The following is an 18,677-nucleotide window of genomic DNA, read 5'->3' on the forward strand; positions in this document are numbered from 1 at the left end:
ACCTGGCAGGATGGCCATTGCCGGGAGTCCCGATGCCCCAGCGTGACGCGCATCTGCTCCTCAGCGTACGTGGAGAGTTAATGGCGCAAGCATCAGCAGAGTGATCCCTGTGAGATGGCTCTGAGCACTATGGGACTCAACTGCTGAGGTCATTAGTCCCCTAGAACTTAGAACTAGTTAAACCTAACTAACCTAAGGGCATCACAAACATCCATGCCCGAGGCAGGATTCGAACCTGCGACCGTAGCGGTCTTGCGGTTCCAGACTGCAGCGCCTTTAACCGCACGGCCACTTCGGCCGGCTCCCTGTGAGATCAGGGGGCTACAACCTACATGACAGCCTGACTACAATGGACTGGCGACCGTGCTGGATATCAGGTACAACCAAGTCCATTATCATCGTCAGCGTAGAAACGATACTGTAAAGTTGATAGAGGAGGGTGAACTCACCCGACAGTTGGAGAATGAGCTGAAGTGCAGATCCATGCGGACAAAGGATGGGATAGGTCTCTCAGCTCAGAATGGACACGATTCACCATGTAAGGCACCCTCCCCAATTGGCTTGCTCTTGGGGAAAATTTTGAAAAAAGGCTGAAACATTTGAGACTCCTTTTAGTTGCAGGAATACCTCGGGTCCCTTCTAACCCTTGGACCTGAAGGTGGTGGGGGTGGGGATGTGTGTAGAGATGGGTAGCATGAACCGTCACACATTTGTTTAATCCAAGGGAGTGTAACAGGGATGCCGAAGAAATTTGACTGGAAGACACCAAGATACGAGCAATCTACGTCCACTTACAAAGTTTAACACACTAACTTAAAATTATGACTCAAAGTATACAACAACCCTGTATGTATTGCTCCCATAATGATCACAAGGAGAAAATTAAAGTAATTACAGTGTGCACAGAGCTGTGTTTAAACAACCATTCTTCCTATGCTTGATATGTGAATGGGATGAACTAATAACCGGTACAATGGTTAAGTACCCTCTGCCATGTAGTTTGCACAGGGTAGCTACAGATGTTGATATTGAGCCTCGCAAACTATTCTACAGGCAAATCCACAGTTCATGTTGAGGAGGTGGGGAGAGGGAGGGAGGGGGCAATGACTACATCACAGTGAATAAATTCTACAGAATGTGACTGCCCTTTACCCCCTGCAAATTTTAACTGATTACATGTCCTTAATATAAACAGTAATAGTACATACAAAGCTAAAAAACTTATATTTGGACAGATATAGGAAACACTGGGCTTTTCATTGCAGCTTCACTCATATAGCTGACATCTCTTCCTCCACCTCTACGATCTCAACGTGTCAGTCTCCTCCGTCCCCTTTATCTGTTCATCTCATTCTCCCCTCTCTCACTATCCCCCCCCCCCCCCCCAAAAAAAAAAACCCTCTGCCCAGCCATTCCCATTAACATATGTAGCCCCTGTAAAAAGATGTTGATAAACCACACCAACAGCATTGCACAACATGCCTTTCATGCATGTTGTGGACATGGAAAACCGTTTCTTGTCCCTGACAGGAATGTTGCACTGCTTTCACACAATCCACTTGTCATGCAGGGCAGTCTATACACCATGTGCTGGGAAAAACTTTTTTTGTATCCCCACTCCGACTGGAGTGAGGCGGTTATAAACTTCACAGTACTAATACTTGTTAGGCCTGTCGTTTCTGTGACAAATTTGTCTGAAATCACACACACACACACACACACACACACACACACACACACACACACACACAAACCCTATTGTCTCTATAACGAGACGAAAATTTACTTTAAGATGCATAACCAATTAAATTGAGCAAATAATTTAGCATCTTAGGGAATAATGGCTGTAAAGATTAAGATGAAGGGTTAGTTATTTAAAAATGGTACTTACTCAAGCAGAAAAATATGCTGCAGGTACGAAGGTAGCAAAGTGATTAAACATAAATGGAATGTAACAGCTATTGAAGAGAAGATTAGCACGATATAATATGCTGAATGAAATAAAAATATTTGGAAATTTAAAGGATGTGGGAAGATGGAATGAAAATTTGCTAGAGACACAACTGAAAGATAGGTTTAAATACAATAAAACAAACATGTTTGGTAGTCATTTCTTCAGTTCAGATGGCAGATGACACTGTAATTACAGACAGGCATAACTGTCAAAACATTTTAAAACTGTTTTGATATTAATCACAAGACAAAAGAGAAACAGCTGACAAGAGAATGACATCCAATGGAGAAGTCTAAGAAGAGGCCTTGATCCTGCAGTGGCTGTGAAATGGGTGATCAATTCTTCCTGTAATCTGTCCATATTACTCATTAAAGCAACCCAGCCACTGTGCCAACTTACTTCAACATGACTAGTACCGCCATGTTCCATTTCAACGTAGTGCACTCTGTTGCCTCCAGTGAAAGCTCAGAACGTGATCATAAAAACCATTGCCTGATTGCCACATCTGCTTCTTGTCAACATAAACATTTACAGAAAATGAGGAGAAGTACAGAACAGACAAAATATGATAAAACATGTAAGAAAAATGTTATATTTGCATAAGTCAGTGCATAAATTACAGCATGAGGGGGACAATACCGAATGAAGCGAGATTCAATACACTACATCACAAAAAGGAGGGAGAATACTAAGTTGGGTTGAGTTGTTTGGGGAAGGAGACCACATAGCGAGGTCATCGGTCTCATCGGATTAGGGAAGGAAGTCGGCCATGCCCTTTCAAAGGAACCATCCCGGCATTTGCCTGGAGCGATTTAGGGAAATCGCGGAAAACCTAAATCAGGATTGCCAGATGCGGAATTGAACAGTCGTCCTCCCGAAGAATACTAAGTTTGTGAAAATGTCACAGCATACGTCACATACAATGTGACTTCAGGGCTAGCAGGGAGACAGAAAAAAATTGTTTTGTCTAAGGTAATTGGTCTGAAAATATGCCACCATAAACTACGCACATTTTTATCTGTGTTTATAATGTGTTAGAATTTTCTTTACTCCTTAGACAGGCTTAAGAGCTTAAACTGAAGTCAACAATGATCAATAAATGTTAAAATATACTTTATGGAAAGCATCAGTAATTATTCACATACCCAGCAACAGTGGCCAACCTGCAGCTGCGAAATCAAAATTTTAACAATAATGCTGCAATGCTTGCAACCTAATTTCATTTCATGCTGGCACAAACATAACAGTTTCTACCTATCAACTGTCAACTGTCTTGGTGGTCATGTTACTGTTTCACCAGAATGGATTTTTCACAACAAAATCATGCCAAAGGTTAAGAAAGAAAAGGTGTGCACTTTCAATAGCATTAAACAGTTTCAAAACTGATAGCAACATTCTGCAAAGTGGATACTGCAGTTCATGAAAGCATCAAAGAAGCAGAGTAAACCAGCATATCCAGAACATACATACACTTAAAAGAACATTCCAAGTTGAAATTTAAGCAAGCTACTCTCCTACACGCATTCACCTCTGGATCTGAAAAGCAGTGATCACTGAATGAGTTTAGTGCGGATCTTGCCATGGCATTAACCCAGTCAGGGATTCCAATCCACAAGATAAACAATCCTGCATTCACAGTTCTTGAGCAGTACACATGAAGGTCAATACCAGATGAAAGAATTCTGAGAGAAAAGTCAGTTTATGAGAATCATTTTACAGAATATAAAAGCAGCTGTTGGCAAACATGAAGTGGGATATTTTGAATTCCTTGATTTTTCCATTACGTGGTGATGGGTAAAACCAATGACTTAAAATTTACAAACTCGAGAAGACAAATGCCTGCATGATGATGCAGTTATTCAATGATACTTTAGTGAACCTGTGTCCAGGGCACAAGAAACATGAAAAAAAATCAGCTTCTGGTGACTGATCAAGCACACTACACGCTTTTGGCTTTCCAATAATTTACGGGCATGTACGCGAACTTCAACTATGTGACGTGTATTACATGATCTACATATGGAGAATTACTTCAGAGTAAATGACTTCATTGCTGGTCTGAAAGAAGTTGATGAGTGTTGGGGACATTTGATGGATTTTCTAAAGACAAACGGGAGTTAAATTTGGAGAAGCATTCAAATGTAAAAATCTTTGCAACTTTTACTTCCTTTACAGATGCTAACAAGATATGCTCCATTGATTTACTTCCTTCACAGATGCTGCCAAGATACACTCCATTGATTTCCGTATGTGTCTAGTAGAGTTTCTCCATATAGAAGGAGCTATTGGGCTCAAAGTGCCAGAGACGTGGTGTCAAAAACAATGAAATGATGCGTGTTAATCCAGTTTAACAGAAGCCCGTAAATAGTACTAAAAGTTAATGTAGCTCGTTTAAACCCAAAATTTCATCAGCATCTTTTTGTATGTAGTTTCAGTATCTTTTCCCCCTTTCCTGATCATAAATTGCACCTTAAAACCACTTCACTACTCAATGTCCTGACCACATGCGGAGTAGGTTGTAACACAAAGTGACAGTTCACAAAACTGCCGAACCTGAGCAACACTGGTGTCAGTATTGGTGATGACAGTGGGCAGATCTCCATCGAAACTGAGGACTGCCCTGATTTCAGTATACAAGGCACACAGTCAAAATATGCTGAAATGAAAGTGACAGGAAATCTCATGTTAAAGGCTACGTGCTACGCACAAATAGGAGATCAGCATTTCCTCGGATCGGTGCAGTTGGCAATAAGTCCACCATGCCAGCATGGTCGATTGAGAGACCACTATTTCCCACTGACACACGATTTGTCCATCAGATGAGATGACAGCACACAAGGGAATAGCACACTGATGCACACCACCATCCCGGCATGCTTCTTTGGCGGCTTTGTTGGCTATGTTGTTTCCCTGTATCCTGATGTGTCCAGGTACCCAGCAAAAGATCACCACTTGTCCACAATGTTTGAGCCACTGTAAGGAGTCATGGATGAGCTGAATTAACAGTTCTACAGAATACATTTGGTGGACTGCTTCTAGTGCACTAAGTGTGTTACAACAGGCAAGAAACCTTGCACCATAACACCTTCGAACCCACTACAGTGCTATCATACTGCCATAAAATGCCACACCATAATTTTTGAATTGTTCTATAGGGTGCAACTCTCCTATCAGAGAGAACAGCTGAACAAGAAAGGGCATTTGCTTAGTAGGATCAAACTGTATAAATGACGATGCACATAAAATTGAAGAAAAAGAGGTGTGAAAACGTAATCTAGTGTTCAAATTTTTCTTGTATTGTGTTATGCTTACAATCATTTTGGCCTTCTGAAGACACCAAGGCGGCAGCTTGTTCCGCCCCTATGTGTATTCTGAAATATAATACATCCAGATCTGTGAGACAGTCAGTACCATGTATCCTGAATGGCTTTGTCACATGGGGCCAATTTCCTAGAAAACCACTCCAAGTTAGGGTGGATCACCGCACCGAATGACTGACTATGAGGCAGTGCTGAGATTTTCAAGGTATGTTGTGTCAGGAGGAGGTGCTGCAGAATCCAGATTGTGGCTCACCAGCCACTCCATACACAATACGAACCAACCTGGTATAAGAAGCTTCAGTCTATAACCGAATACTCTCATTGTGAACAGTGTCTAACGTCCTGAAATAGGAAATACAAGCTGAACCATCATAAGCCACGCTCCTTAAGCTAACTGATCTGACAAATGCCCTCTGAAACTGCAGGAGGCAAGAACTGTCGTCAGCTCCCCATGTCTTTATGCTGAGGCATTTTAAAATATTCAATGACTTTAAGCCCTTTATCTGCCAGTCTTTGTAAAATATTGTTCTCATTGTGAGCTCTGGTTCGTTAAAACTTTGATGATCATGGTTAAAATAACGTCTTCTCTGGTGAGAACCCAAAATCAGTTTTACTAGCCTCAGCTTGGAGCCTCCTGATGGTCAGTTTTAGTTGCCTCAACATTGTAAGAGCATAAGACCAGAAGCAGAATACACAAGTTGGGTATAATCTGAACATTAGTATCAACAAATTATTCCATTAGACTTTCACAAAGAAAGAAGCATAATCAACCCTCCAATCATGGGCAATTTTCCTATTTACTACAATAATGATGGAAGCAGAAGAAATGAATTTAAATTTGTGCCACCGCCAGGACTCTGAACCCAGGTCTTCTTGCTTACTATGCAGAAATGCTAACCATTACATCACCGCAGCACTACAGTCAACATTTATGCACGAACTACCCAAGTCAAGTGCCCTCCCCAACACAAACTTCAACTAATATCTTCATACAACCCCATTTGAATCCCAGCTGTGGCATAAATTTTAATTCATTTCTTCTGCTTCCATCATCACCATAGACAAAGATGAGAAATGTCTGGGGGGAAATTTAATTATAAGATCCATTTATCTGCATAGAATCACAGCCAATTTTATTCAATAATTAGAATAGTTATAAGTAATGAATTACAGGAATGTAACATGAAAACAAAAAATTGAATTTAAAAATGATTTTTAATTGACACACAGTGAACATGATTCAGGAAACACAAAAATCACATTCTGCGTTTCTCAGTGTGGTATACCCTGTAGCAACGGTCGACACAAAGGCTTGTGAAAATGGTTACAAAATTGCTGGCATACGAAGATATATGTATAAATGTGTGGGTGAGATTGTGTGTAACCCATGGCTTCTGGTGCACCTGAGCAACAGGAGAAGATTCAACAGGAAAATAATGACTACTGACATACAAACAGCCCAGAAACACCGTGTCAAAAGGAATCTTACAGAGCCGAACACACACGCACAGACAGCTGGAGGAATCAAGCGCCCTATAGTTTATTCACACAAAACAGTTTATTCTGTATTATACTATGAATAAATGTGTTTGAGACAGTATACTAGCTGTGTTGTGAAACAAAAGCAGTAGTCAATGAATGTTTCTGATTTGCTAAGTAGGCACTGGCATATAATGTGACATTTCCTCGCCATGCCTGTGTGCATTAGCGCTGTTCACTAAATTGGGACTATGCGACCACTTTCCGGTTGCTGGAGCAAGTAGGGCAACAATCTAGAGATAATGGACTGGTTTTTCACTTATCACTGTAATGGATGGTAGTCTGGTCATACTAGACTGTTCAAGGGGAAAGTAATTCTCCCATGGCATATAATATTTCTCCATTGGAAACAAATTTTTGAAAGAACCAGCAAGAAGCTTCACTATACAATAGCACTAATAATGGAAGCAGCAAAAGGTCAATGAATAAGCCTACTTCTGCTCCTGTTGCTGATTGTATGAAAAGGCTAAATGTTAAATAATTTTGTGCATCAGTTAGGAGCTCTCGAAATGTAGTCAGCAGGCAGCCCTCCTGCAGTTGAGATGGCTAATCAAGACACCCTATGAGGAGGTGAAGTGTATATCATGTGAATGAATGGTCTTTAGTGATAAAGTTGTATTGTCAGTATGGAAAGCTTAGAAAGGGTTGGTAAGACGTGTCCCATGAATGGGCATGGAATTCAGTACCTTCAAGGTTTTCCTAACCAACTGTACCCTTTTTGAGAGAGTGCAAGTGCTTGTTAAGAACAGGAATCTTACAGCAGAATTTACAGCTATTAGTTAAGTAGAGGTAGTGTTCAGTTAATGAAGTGAACTTCATAAGGCTCACTTAGCACATGAACTATGCTTCCAAGGAAATTCTTTCGACCTGCTGACAATTGTTTTCTTGCTGTAGGTATTACCAGAGGAAATTGCAGAGAACCAATGCTGTACATATTCCACTAAAGTGGAGGAAATTGCAGAGAACCAATGCTGTACATATTCCACTAAAGTGGTCAGTCTTAAAATAAACTTTGAAGTAAGAGTGGTAGCTACATGGCTTTCAATTATTACTGGACTTATGAAAATTTGAATCCTTTGTGGGTCAACGAGACGTGCAATTGTGAAGAGAACTACGTGAGGTCTGTCAATACATTTCCCATTATATCTTCACAGCAGTATGTAGTGTGATTTGCCCTCATGCACAACATATAGATAAGAGCAGATTAATTATGGCCACAGCCAGGAGTACGAATTCGCATAGTCACAGACCCTCTGAGAAGGTTGCTTTTGCCATGCAGTAGTCTGGTTTGATGCAACTTCACAGAACATTCTCTCCTCAATTTCAACTATTCTATATTGAAGCCTTGGTCCATCTTTATAACAATACCCACACTGCTCTCCACTGAGTAGTTGTGTTGTCTTCAGTCCACACACCAGTTCAATGAAGCTCCCCACACTAACCTATGCTGTGTAAGACTGTCTCTGCATAATCAAATTAAACATTTGATGCCTCAGGGTGTATCCTAGAAGTATATCCCTTCAATTCAGTGAACTGGGACATGAAATTTTCTTCACTCAAATTATTTCAGCACCTATTCCTTCATTACTCTAACTACTCATACAACTTTTCCTGGTTTCTGAAGCTCCAAATTTCAAAAGCTATCCTATTTTACTAAGTATTTTTTGTTGTTCACATTTCCCTTCCATATAATGCTGTACATGTTATAAATAATTTCTGATTTCAGATTTATATTAGATTTTTTGAAACGCTAACAAGCACTTCTTGCTACTGTCTCTTAAAACTTAACATCCCATTTACTTCAGTCATCACGATTTATTTATGCACATTAGTCATCTGAAAAACACTATGTAATGGTTGCCAGTGAACTGATTGGCTTTACCAATACACAAACTCATTTGGTAGCAAAAAAAAAAAAGACGACATAAGGCACCTACATTTTAAACTTTCTTGTCCCCATTAATATATATCAAATCTCCATTCACACAACTAATATGAGAGAATAGATGGCTCTTTCTTATTTTCAGAAGGCTGGTTGGTTGGTTTGTGGGATTAAAGGGACCAGACTGCTACGGTCATCAGTCCCTTTTTCCAAGTACTAAAAACACCCACAGAGAATAAAAACGATTAACAGAATAGAGCACAGACGACACAGAACAAGAGAAACTGAGACAAAGACCAGACAAAACGAACTAAAATCACAAAGAGTGTGACGGTGGTTGGCCGACTATAGAAATAAAATAAGGAAAAGCCAACCACTTAAAACACATTAAAAAATCAGTTTAAAACCGGAGGCCAGAGGCCAGAATCAACACAAAACAATAAAATAAAACAGAAACACTCAGATTAAAGAATAAAAACCCCCTGCCCTAATAAAATGTAAAACTAAGGCAGCCATAACAGGGTCATCAGATAAAATGGCAGGGAGCGTATCAGGCAGCGCAAATGTCTGCCTGACCACAGCTAAAAGGGGGCAGGCCAACAAAATGTGGGCCACTGTCAAAGCCGCCCCGCAGCGACATACAGGAGGGTCCTCCCGGCGCAGTAAGTAACTGTGTGTCAGCCGGGAGTGGCCAATGCGGAGCCGACAAAGGACGACTGAGTCCCCGCGGTTGGCTCGCATGGATGACCGCCACACAGTCGTCGTCTCCTTAATGGCACGGAGTTTATTGGGCGTGATCCGATCGCGCCATTCAGCGTCCCAAAGCGCCAAAACATTTCGGCGGAGGACTGCCCGCAAATCAGCCTCTGGGAGGCCAACATCCAGAGACGGTTGTCTCGTGGCCTCTTTCGCCAGGCGGTCAACATGTTCATTGTCCGGGATACCGACATGACCGGGGGGTCCACACAAATACTACAGAGCGGCCGCAACGCGCAAGAGTATGCAGGGACTCGTGGATAGCCATCACCAGACGAGAACGAGGAGAACACTGGTCGAGAGCTCGTAAACTGCTCAGGGAATCGCTACAGATAACTGAGGACTCACCTGAGCAGGAGCGGATATACTCTACTGCTCGAAATATGGCGACCAGCTCAGCAGTGTAAACGCTGCAGCCAGCCGCCAAGGACCGTTGTTCGGAATGGTCCCCTAGAGTTAGCACATACCCGACATGACCAGCAACCATCGAACCGTCGGTGTAAACAATTCCAGAGCCCAGATACGTGGCCAGGATGGAATAAAAGCGGCGGCGGAAGGTCTCTGGAGGGACCGAGTCCTTCGAGCCCTGTGCCAAGTCGAGCCGAAGGCAAGGGTGAGGAACACACCACAGGGGTGTACACAGAGGTGCCCAGAAAGGAGGTGGAACAGGGAAAAACCCAAGCCCGCAGAGAAGCTCCTTGATGCGTACGGCGATCGGACAACCCGACCGGGGCCGCCGGTCTGGCAGACGGATGACTGACTGCGGGAACAGGACACGGTAATTTGGATGCCCGGGCAAGCTAAAAACATGGGCAGCATAAGCAGCCAGTAATTGTTGGCGTCGTAACCGCAGTGGAGGGAGACCTGCCTCAACAAGGATGCTGTCCACAGGGCTGGTGCAGAAGGCACCAGTGGCAAGTCTGATCCCGCTGCGTAGTATTGGGTCCAGCACCCGCAACGCAGAGGGGGATACTGAGCCATAAGCCAGGCTCCCAAAATCCAGGCGGGACTGGATTAACGCCTGGTAGAGCCGCAACAGGGTAGATCGGTCGGCGCCCCAGCGGGTGTGGCTCAAGCATCTCAGAGCGTTTAGATGCCGCCAACACGCCTGTTTAAGCTGCCGGATATGAGGCAGCCAAGTCAATCGGGCATCGAAAACCACCCCCAAAAACCTGTGTGATTCCACCACTGAAAGAAGTTCGCCGGCAAGATAAAGCCGCGGCTCCGAGTGGACAGTGCGTCGCCGGCAGAAATGCATAACGCAGGTCTTGGCTGCCGAAAAGTGGAACCCATGAGCCACAGCCCAAGACTGCGCCTTGCGGATAGCAGCCTGTAGCTGACGTTCAACAACTGCAATGCCAGGAGAGCTGTAATAAAGGCAGAAGTCGTCAGCATACAGGGAAGCAGAGACAGAATTTCCCACGGCCGCAGCGAGCCCGTTAATGGCTATTAAAAACAGGCAGACACTTAAAAGAGAACCCTGTGGCACACCGTTCGCCTGGACGTGGGTGGAACTATATGAGGCTGCGACTTGCATGCGGAAGGTACGATACGACAGAAAATTTCTGATAAAGATCGGCAGAGGGCCCCGAAGACCCCATCCGTGAAGCGTAGAAAGGATGTGATGACGCCATGCCGTATCGTACGCCTTCCGCATGTCGAAAAAGACAGCGACCAGGTGCTGACGGCGGGCAAAGGCAGTACGGATGGGCGACTCCAGGCTCACCAGATTGTCGGCGGCGGAGCGGCCTTTACGGAACCCACCCTGAGACGGAGCCAGAAGGCCCCGAGACTCCAGTACCCAAGTCAAGCGCCGGCTCACCATCCGTTCGAGAAGCTTGCAAAGATCGTTGGTGAGGCTAATGGAGCGGTAGCTGTCCACCTCCAAAGGGTTCTTGCCTGGTTTCAGAATGGGGATAACGATACTTGCCCGCCATTGTGACGGAAACTCACCCTCGACCCAAATACGGTTGTAAAGGTCGAGGAGCCGTCGCTGGCAGTCCACTGAGAGGTGTTTCAGCATCTGGCAGTGGATGCTATCTGGTCCAGGAGCGGTATCAGGACAAGCGGCGAGGGCACTGCGGAATTCCCACTCACTGAATGGAACATTGTACGATTCTGGATGGTGGGTGCGAAACGAAAGGCTCCGACGTTCCATCCGCTCTTTAATGGAGCGGAAGGCCAGGGGGTAATTCGCAGAAGCGGAACTCATAGCAAAATCCTCTGCCAAGCGGCTTGCAATGACGTCTGAGTCTGTACAAACTGCTCCATTCAGTGAGAGCGCAGGGACGCTGGCAGGGGTCCTATAGCCGTAGACGCGTCGAATCTTCGCCCAGACCTGCGATGGAGTGACATGGAGGCCAATGGTGGACACATACCGCTCCCAGCACTTCTCCTTGCCTTGGCGGATAAGCAGGCAGGCCCGCGCGCGCAGCCATTTGAAGGCGATAAGGTGGTCTACGGAGGGATGTCGCTTGTGACGCTGGAGCGCCCGCCGGCGATCTTTAATCGCTTCAGCAATCTCAGGCGACCACCAAGGCACAGCCCTCCGCCAAGGGGACCCAGAAGAACGGGGAATGGCAGATTCGGCGGCAGTAACGATGCTGGTGGTGACCGATTGAACCACCGCATCAATGTCATCACGAGAGAGAGGCTCAATAGTGGCAGTGGAGGAAAACAAGTCCCAGTCAGCCTTATTCATAGCCCATCTGCAGGGGCACCCAGAAGAGTGGCGCCGTGGCAGTGACAGAAAGATTGGAAAATGGTCACTACCACACAGGTTGTCATGCACACCCCATTGGACAGACGGTAAGAGGCTAGGGCTACAGATTGAAAGGTCAATGGCGGAGTATGTGTCATGCGCCACACTGAAGTGTGTGAAGGCACCAGCATTCAAAATCGAGAGATCGAGCTGCGACAATAAATGCTCAACAGTGGCGCCTCGACCTGTTGCCACTGACCCACCCCACAGAGGGTTATGGGTGTTAAAGTCGCCCAGTAACAAGAAAGGTGGCGGCAATTGGGCTATCACCGCAGCCAGGACATGCTGCGCGACATCACCCTCCGGTGGAAGGTAAAGGCTGCAGACGGTAATACCCTGCGGCGTCCACACCCTAACAGCGACAGCCTCTAAAGCTGTTTGTAGAGGGACAAACTCGCTGTGAAGAGAGGTAAGGACATAGATGCAGACGCCACCAGACACCCTTTCATAAGCTGCTCGGTTCTTATAATAACCCCGATAGCCACGGAGGACAGGGGCGCACATTGCTGGAAACCAAGTTTCCTGCAGAGCAATGCAGAGGAAAGGGTGAAGGCTGATAAGTTGGCGGAGCTCAGCTAGATGGTGGAAGAAACCGCTGCAGTTCCACTGGAGGATGGTTTTGTCCATGGCTGAGAAAGGCGTGACGGGACTGGGAAGGCAGATTATGCCGCTGGGTCACCTGCTGCCTCTGATTGAGCACCTGCGCTAGTGCTATTCATGGCGTCTGAGGGACCGGCAAGTTCGTGGGAAGGGGGGGACCCAAGGGACCCCTTGCGAGCGTGAGAAGCCGAAGAAGTTGAACACTTCTCCGGCTTATAAGCGGGGACCGATGTCCCCGATGGGGGGCGGGGGGGGGGGGGGGGCGGAGGGGGGGGGGGGGGATGGTATTGCTCCTGAGGTAGGTGGCACAGGAGCAACCCGGTGGGTGGAGGCCCCCACTGGCAAGGGGGCAGGAGGAGTTGTACCACTCGTCGATCCGCCCGGAAGTCGCGGAACTGATGGGGCGAGCACAGGTGTTGTAGCAGCGGCATAGGAAGACGTCATTCTCACTGGATGTAATCGGTCGTATTTCCTTTTGGCCTCAGTATAAGTCAGTCGGTCCAGGGTCTTATATTCCATGATTTTGCACTCTTTCTGGAATATTCTGCAGACCGGCGAGCAAGGTGAATGGTGCTCCCCGCAGTTGACGCAGATGGGAGGTGGGGCACATGGAGTATCGGGATGAGATGGGCGTCCGCAATCTCGACATGTGAGGCTGGAAGTGCAGCGGGAAGACATATGGCCGAACTTCCAGCACTTGAAGCACCGCATTGGGGGAGGGATATAGGGCTTGACGTCACATCGGTAGACCATCACCTTGACCTTTTCCGGTAACGTATCACCCTCGAAGGCCAAGATGAAGGCACCGGTAGCAACCTGATTGTCCCTCGGACCCCGATGAACGCGCCGGACAAAGTGAACACCTCTAAGTTCTACGTTCTAAGTTGGCGCGCAGCTCGTCATCAGACTGCAAAAGGAGGTCCCTATGGAAAATAACACCCTGGACCATATTTAAACTCTTATGTGGTGTAATAGTAACGTTAACATCCCCCAACTTGTCACAAGTAAGTAACCTGCGTGACTGGGCGGAGGATGCCGTTTGTATCAGTACTGACCCAGAGCGCATTTTAGACAAGTCCTCCATCTCCCCAAACTTGTCCTCTAAATGCTCGACGAAGAACTGAGGCTTTGTGGAGAGAAAAAGACTCCCCATCAGCTCTCGTGCAAACTAAGAATCGGGGCGAATAACTGTTACCTCCATCCTGAGACTTGCGCTCTTCCCACGGCGTGGCCAGGGAGGGGAACGTTTTCGGATCGTACTTCTGAGCATTAAATTGAGCCCGAGAACGCTTAGAGACTGCTGGCGGCTGGCCACCAGCGAGAGATGATGTACCACGCTTCATTGCGGGTCATCCGCCCTGATGCCACCTACTCCGACCAAGGGCCCTCCTCACGGGCGCCACCCAGCCACAGCAAAGGCCACCTGGCAGGATGGCCGTTGCCGGGAGTCCCGATACCCCAGGAGGATAGGCATCTACTCCTTGGCATACGTGGGGAGTTAACGGCGCAGGCATCAGTAGAGCGATCCCTGTGTTGTCAGGGGGCTACAACCAACAGGGTACATGGCGGCCCCACCACAACAGACTGGCTACCGTGCTGGATCTTAGGTGCAAAAATGTCCAAGGTCGTTGTCGCAGTTAAAAGAAACACTGCAGAGTGCAACGTGGTAATCGCACCCAGGGACGTAACCTCGCCCAAGAGATCGAAAACGTGCGGGACACCATTGCAACAACGAGAAAGCCGGCCAATGGTCTAATTGCACGACGGATACAGTGCACCATGTAAGGTGCCCTTCCCCAATTGGCTCGCTCTTCGGAATAATTCAGAAAGATGGAGGTCAAACCCGAGAGCGGACCATCACATAAGGCCGAAACATGTGAGACTCCTTTTAGTCGCCTCTTACAACAGGCAGGAATACCACGGGCCTATTCTAACCCCCGAACCCGCACAGGGGGTTTTTCAGAAGGCAAAATTATTACTACTGCTAATAAACATATATGAATTACGTGAAACAATATTTGGTTTTGAAACTTAATATTTCATTTCCATTCCACAATAACTTGCTCTTCTGCAAGGAGCTACAAGTACACATCATTGTGTCCAGGAAATAAAATTTCTTCCCACTACAACCTTCATTTTTTATGTTGGCAAGACTATTAACCCAACGTCCACTCAAATGACTGGCACCCAGGTGTGGCCATGAGCAAAGTTGATCAGTGGCAGAATATACCGTGGCACACGATATTCTTTACTTTAATGGATGAATCACAATCCATGCCATGTGAAGCCTCCAAACAGCAGCTTCTCTGAATTATGTAGAAGTGAACTACATCTTCACAACCATCTGCAATCCTCCTGGTCCCATTTTTCACAGAATTGTCTCACACCCACCTTTCCTTATGTTTCCCAATTCACTCAATCTACACTCACACATTGCTCTCTGCTGTCCCTACATTCAATGCTATTGCTGTACTACCCCTCCTACTGCCAATCCACAAATTATGGCACATCATTATGTACCAAATGCAACACCCCTGCCTGGCCAGTGAGAGCTCTCCTGTTCCCTTGCAGCCTCTTCCTCCCAACCTTGAGCCACCCTCCTGTCCAAAATTTATCTCCATGGAATGTGTGCCAGAACAAGGTAAGTGGGGGCCTACCACGAACTTTCACCAATTCCACCCTGATACTTTAACTCCCTGTCGCATCTATTATTTCAACCTCACAATAGTCAAACGAAGATTTCTACATACTTGCAATGAGGTGTCAAAACCAACTGTGTGTAGAATTGCTAAAATCTATCTGAACTACAAATCTTAAGGCAGTCATACATTTAACTGTGTGCCTGACGAGAACATTTGCCCAAGCATGCTCAAGTGTGTGTAGGATACACTTTCACAAGCATGAGGACTGTACAAGCAGCTTGACATTTGACTGAATTTCAATTATGCTTGCTTGTGCAAGCTTTCAACTGTGTATTGCTTCAGAGTGTACCAAGAATATGGAGCCTTAAGCACCCATATGTCAATAGTTTTCACAGCATGTCTACCGCAAATATTTAATATGGCAATCATATTTTTGTTTCTTTAATCACTATATTCCACTTTGTTTCTTCGTAACCTGGCTGCCAGCTCGACTCTTTCTGGTAAACAAAAGGCTTGTACAAGCATGCTTTACCTGTATGTAAAACATTCGCATGCTTGCTGAAGCACAGTGCCACAAGCGTGCTTGTCAAGCAAGCACGGAGCTACATGTATGGATGCCTTTACACATTGAAAGTAAGACAAATGCTCTCCGAGACTGCTAGAGAAAAGTGAGTCGGTGCTTCTGTGTTCAGCGAAAAGTGATACCGTGGGGTGAACCAGATTGTTTTCTGATATTTTATTACAATATATGGAAAAAAAAAAAAAAAAAAAAAAAAATCACACACGGCAGCTGGTTTGCACACAACCCTAACATCTCTGCTGTCAGAGGAATATGTCACACCTGTGTGCATGTGTTAAGTATCATGTCAAGAAACGGTCATCCAGGGCCAACATTTTTTAAAAAGCAACAATTATACTGTCACCAAGAAACGACATTTGAACGTTATTCTGAGTTTGTGTAGTCATGGATGGAAACACTGGCATCAGACTCCACATGTCTAACAGCAAGTCAATACATCAGCCCCACACAAGCCATAGGGTATAAAATTTGGCAAGACAGCTTTTTTTTGTATGGCTAGAGCTTGACCTCCCAAAAGCCAGAATTTAAATCCCCTGAATTATCAAGTGGACAACACCACTGAAAGTGTTTCCAACAAACCTTGAGATCCTAATGAGACATCATGAAGGACTATTATTGAAGCACCTTTCACTGACAATTACTCAGATACATCACATTGTGCATGACATGCTACAGAACAAAACTGAATGCCATTTTTCTACATGAAGCAACAATGGCAAGGAAAAGGGTATCTGTAGAACCCTGGGCTTCTGCTCTTTGTAGAAGTCTTAAAAGATAAAATCATTGCTAGTGAATCAGGCTAACAGAACATTGACTTATTAATTAATATTTTTAGTTTCCCAGGTTATCAACTTCTCAAAAAGCTATAGTCAAATTTACATTTTCAACTTAGTTCAGTATTACCTATCTTGTGTTGTCACCAACAAAGCTATGTGGCAAACACATAATTGCGGTTGAGATAAATTTTGGTTGATTATTGACTAAAACAAGGTTGACAATTTAGGCACATATCAGACCAGGGCTGGCCACAGTGTGCCAAACACCACTGCATATGATCTGATGGCCAAGCCTCAGGTTGGTCACTCCTTCCCAGAAGTACTCTGTACAGTGTGATGTTTCATTTATCATTGCGCTTTGGCTTTTTGGCCAGCACAACACTCTTCAGTTCTGCACAACTGTGGTGTCAGCACTGTTCATTTGACGTTGCTTCTCTACAGTATAACTTCCGGATGCACTTCATAATGGCCCAATACGAAGGCCAAAACTGGACAATGTGTAAACATAATAAAGTTTCAAAAGGAGAACTGGACAGGCTTTCATTAATTAAGGTCCTGTTACATTAAAACTGTCCAGGATGTCTACCTTGTTTTCCTCACTGATAGTTTCCACACCTCCAAACAATGTGTTTGCAAGTGTGATGAAGTATTTTGATCACAATGTGTGTGTGTGTGTGTGTGTGTGTGTGTGTGTGTGTGTGTGTGTGTGTGTGTGAAAGAGAGAGAGAGAGAGAGAGAGAGAGAGAGAGAGAGAGAGGGGTAGGTTATTATGAAACTAAATAAGTCATGATGTGGGAACCTGAGTGTGAAAATCTGAAATGTTCTCCATCTATCTGTCAACAGTTTCCAGCGTGCCAAAAATAATTAAACAGTACTGCAAGTTTGCATTAGTGATCTATGTTGTTGACAAATTGAAAATATGTTGTATGCAGTACAATTGCAATGCCAATCAAATCCAGTGCATTCGCCATTTACCCCTCTTCCCACTCGAAGAACGTGGTATGGCTGTGGGGAAAAGCACAGTCTAAGCACTATGGCACAGCTCATGAGCAGATTTCTTGGCCACCCTCGTTTTCGAAAACGATCAGTTGCTTTCTGGACTATTATCTGAGATCTGGAAACTGGTGCAAGTTCCCAAAGATTTAAAGTTTGTATTCAGCATTGCAATTTGTACAGTGCCCTTTAGCGTCAAAACACTTCAAAATACTACACACACACACACACACACACACACACACACACACACACACACACACACACACACACACACACACCATTAGAGCTGCTTCAAATTTAAGTTAAATTTGACAAATTTCACTGGTACATCTGCATGCTTGTTTGAGAAACTAGTGGATGGTAAACAAGTTTGATTATTTACAGGGTCCTTTACTTAATAATAAACAAAATTATCATCTACTGTTCAAAGTACTGAAATTCCTCTTGACAGCCTACCCATTCCTCCTATGCCAAATATATAGCAAATAAGCAAAAAGATGCAAATAAAAAATCATTCAACTAAGAACTGTTGTGACACTTATAGCCAACTTCTGGTCCAGTCAGGAAAATTTAAATGAAAGATACATGTATACGGCACTACTTTTATTTATAATTAAGTTTCTACTTATTAGAAGCTGTAATATTCCTTCCTTATATTTACAAAGAATTTGATTATCACTTACTGGTTGTTTAGTCTGCACAAGAGATTCCACATTAATAGCTTTTTCTGTAGGTTCAATTTTGTAATAGTTCCACTCGTCTTCAGAATCTTCGCCACTGTCTGCTACATTGTCAGGTTCACACTGCCCTGGCACTGAAACACAATACGCTGCAAATAGAAATTGTAGGGAGGTGAATGCACGCACGCACA

At 44.9% G+C, this 18,677-nt stretch overlaps 1 protein-coding gene across 1 annotated transcript in view; it reads right to left on the bottom strand.

Annotated features, from left to right (window-relative positions):
- Positions 1 to 18,677, bottom strand: part of LOC126411401 (uncharacterized) — a 1,067,733-nt gene that overhangs the window by 31,889 nt on the left and 1,017,167 nt on the right. The window contains 1 exon segment of the mRNA XM_050081361.1: positions 18,490 to 18,620. Within this exon segment, the coding sequence (XP_049937318.1) occupies positions 18,490 to 18,620 (131 nt within the window).

Source organism: Schistocerca serialis, chromosome 1 (assembly GCF_023864345.2).
Source record: "Schistocerca serialis cubense isolate TAMUIC-IGC-003099 chromosome 1, iqSchSeri2.2, whole genome shotgun sequence".
Classification (NCBI taxonomy): domain Eukaryota; kingdom Metazoa; phylum Arthropoda; class Insecta; order Orthoptera; family Acrididae; genus Schistocerca; species Schistocerca serialis.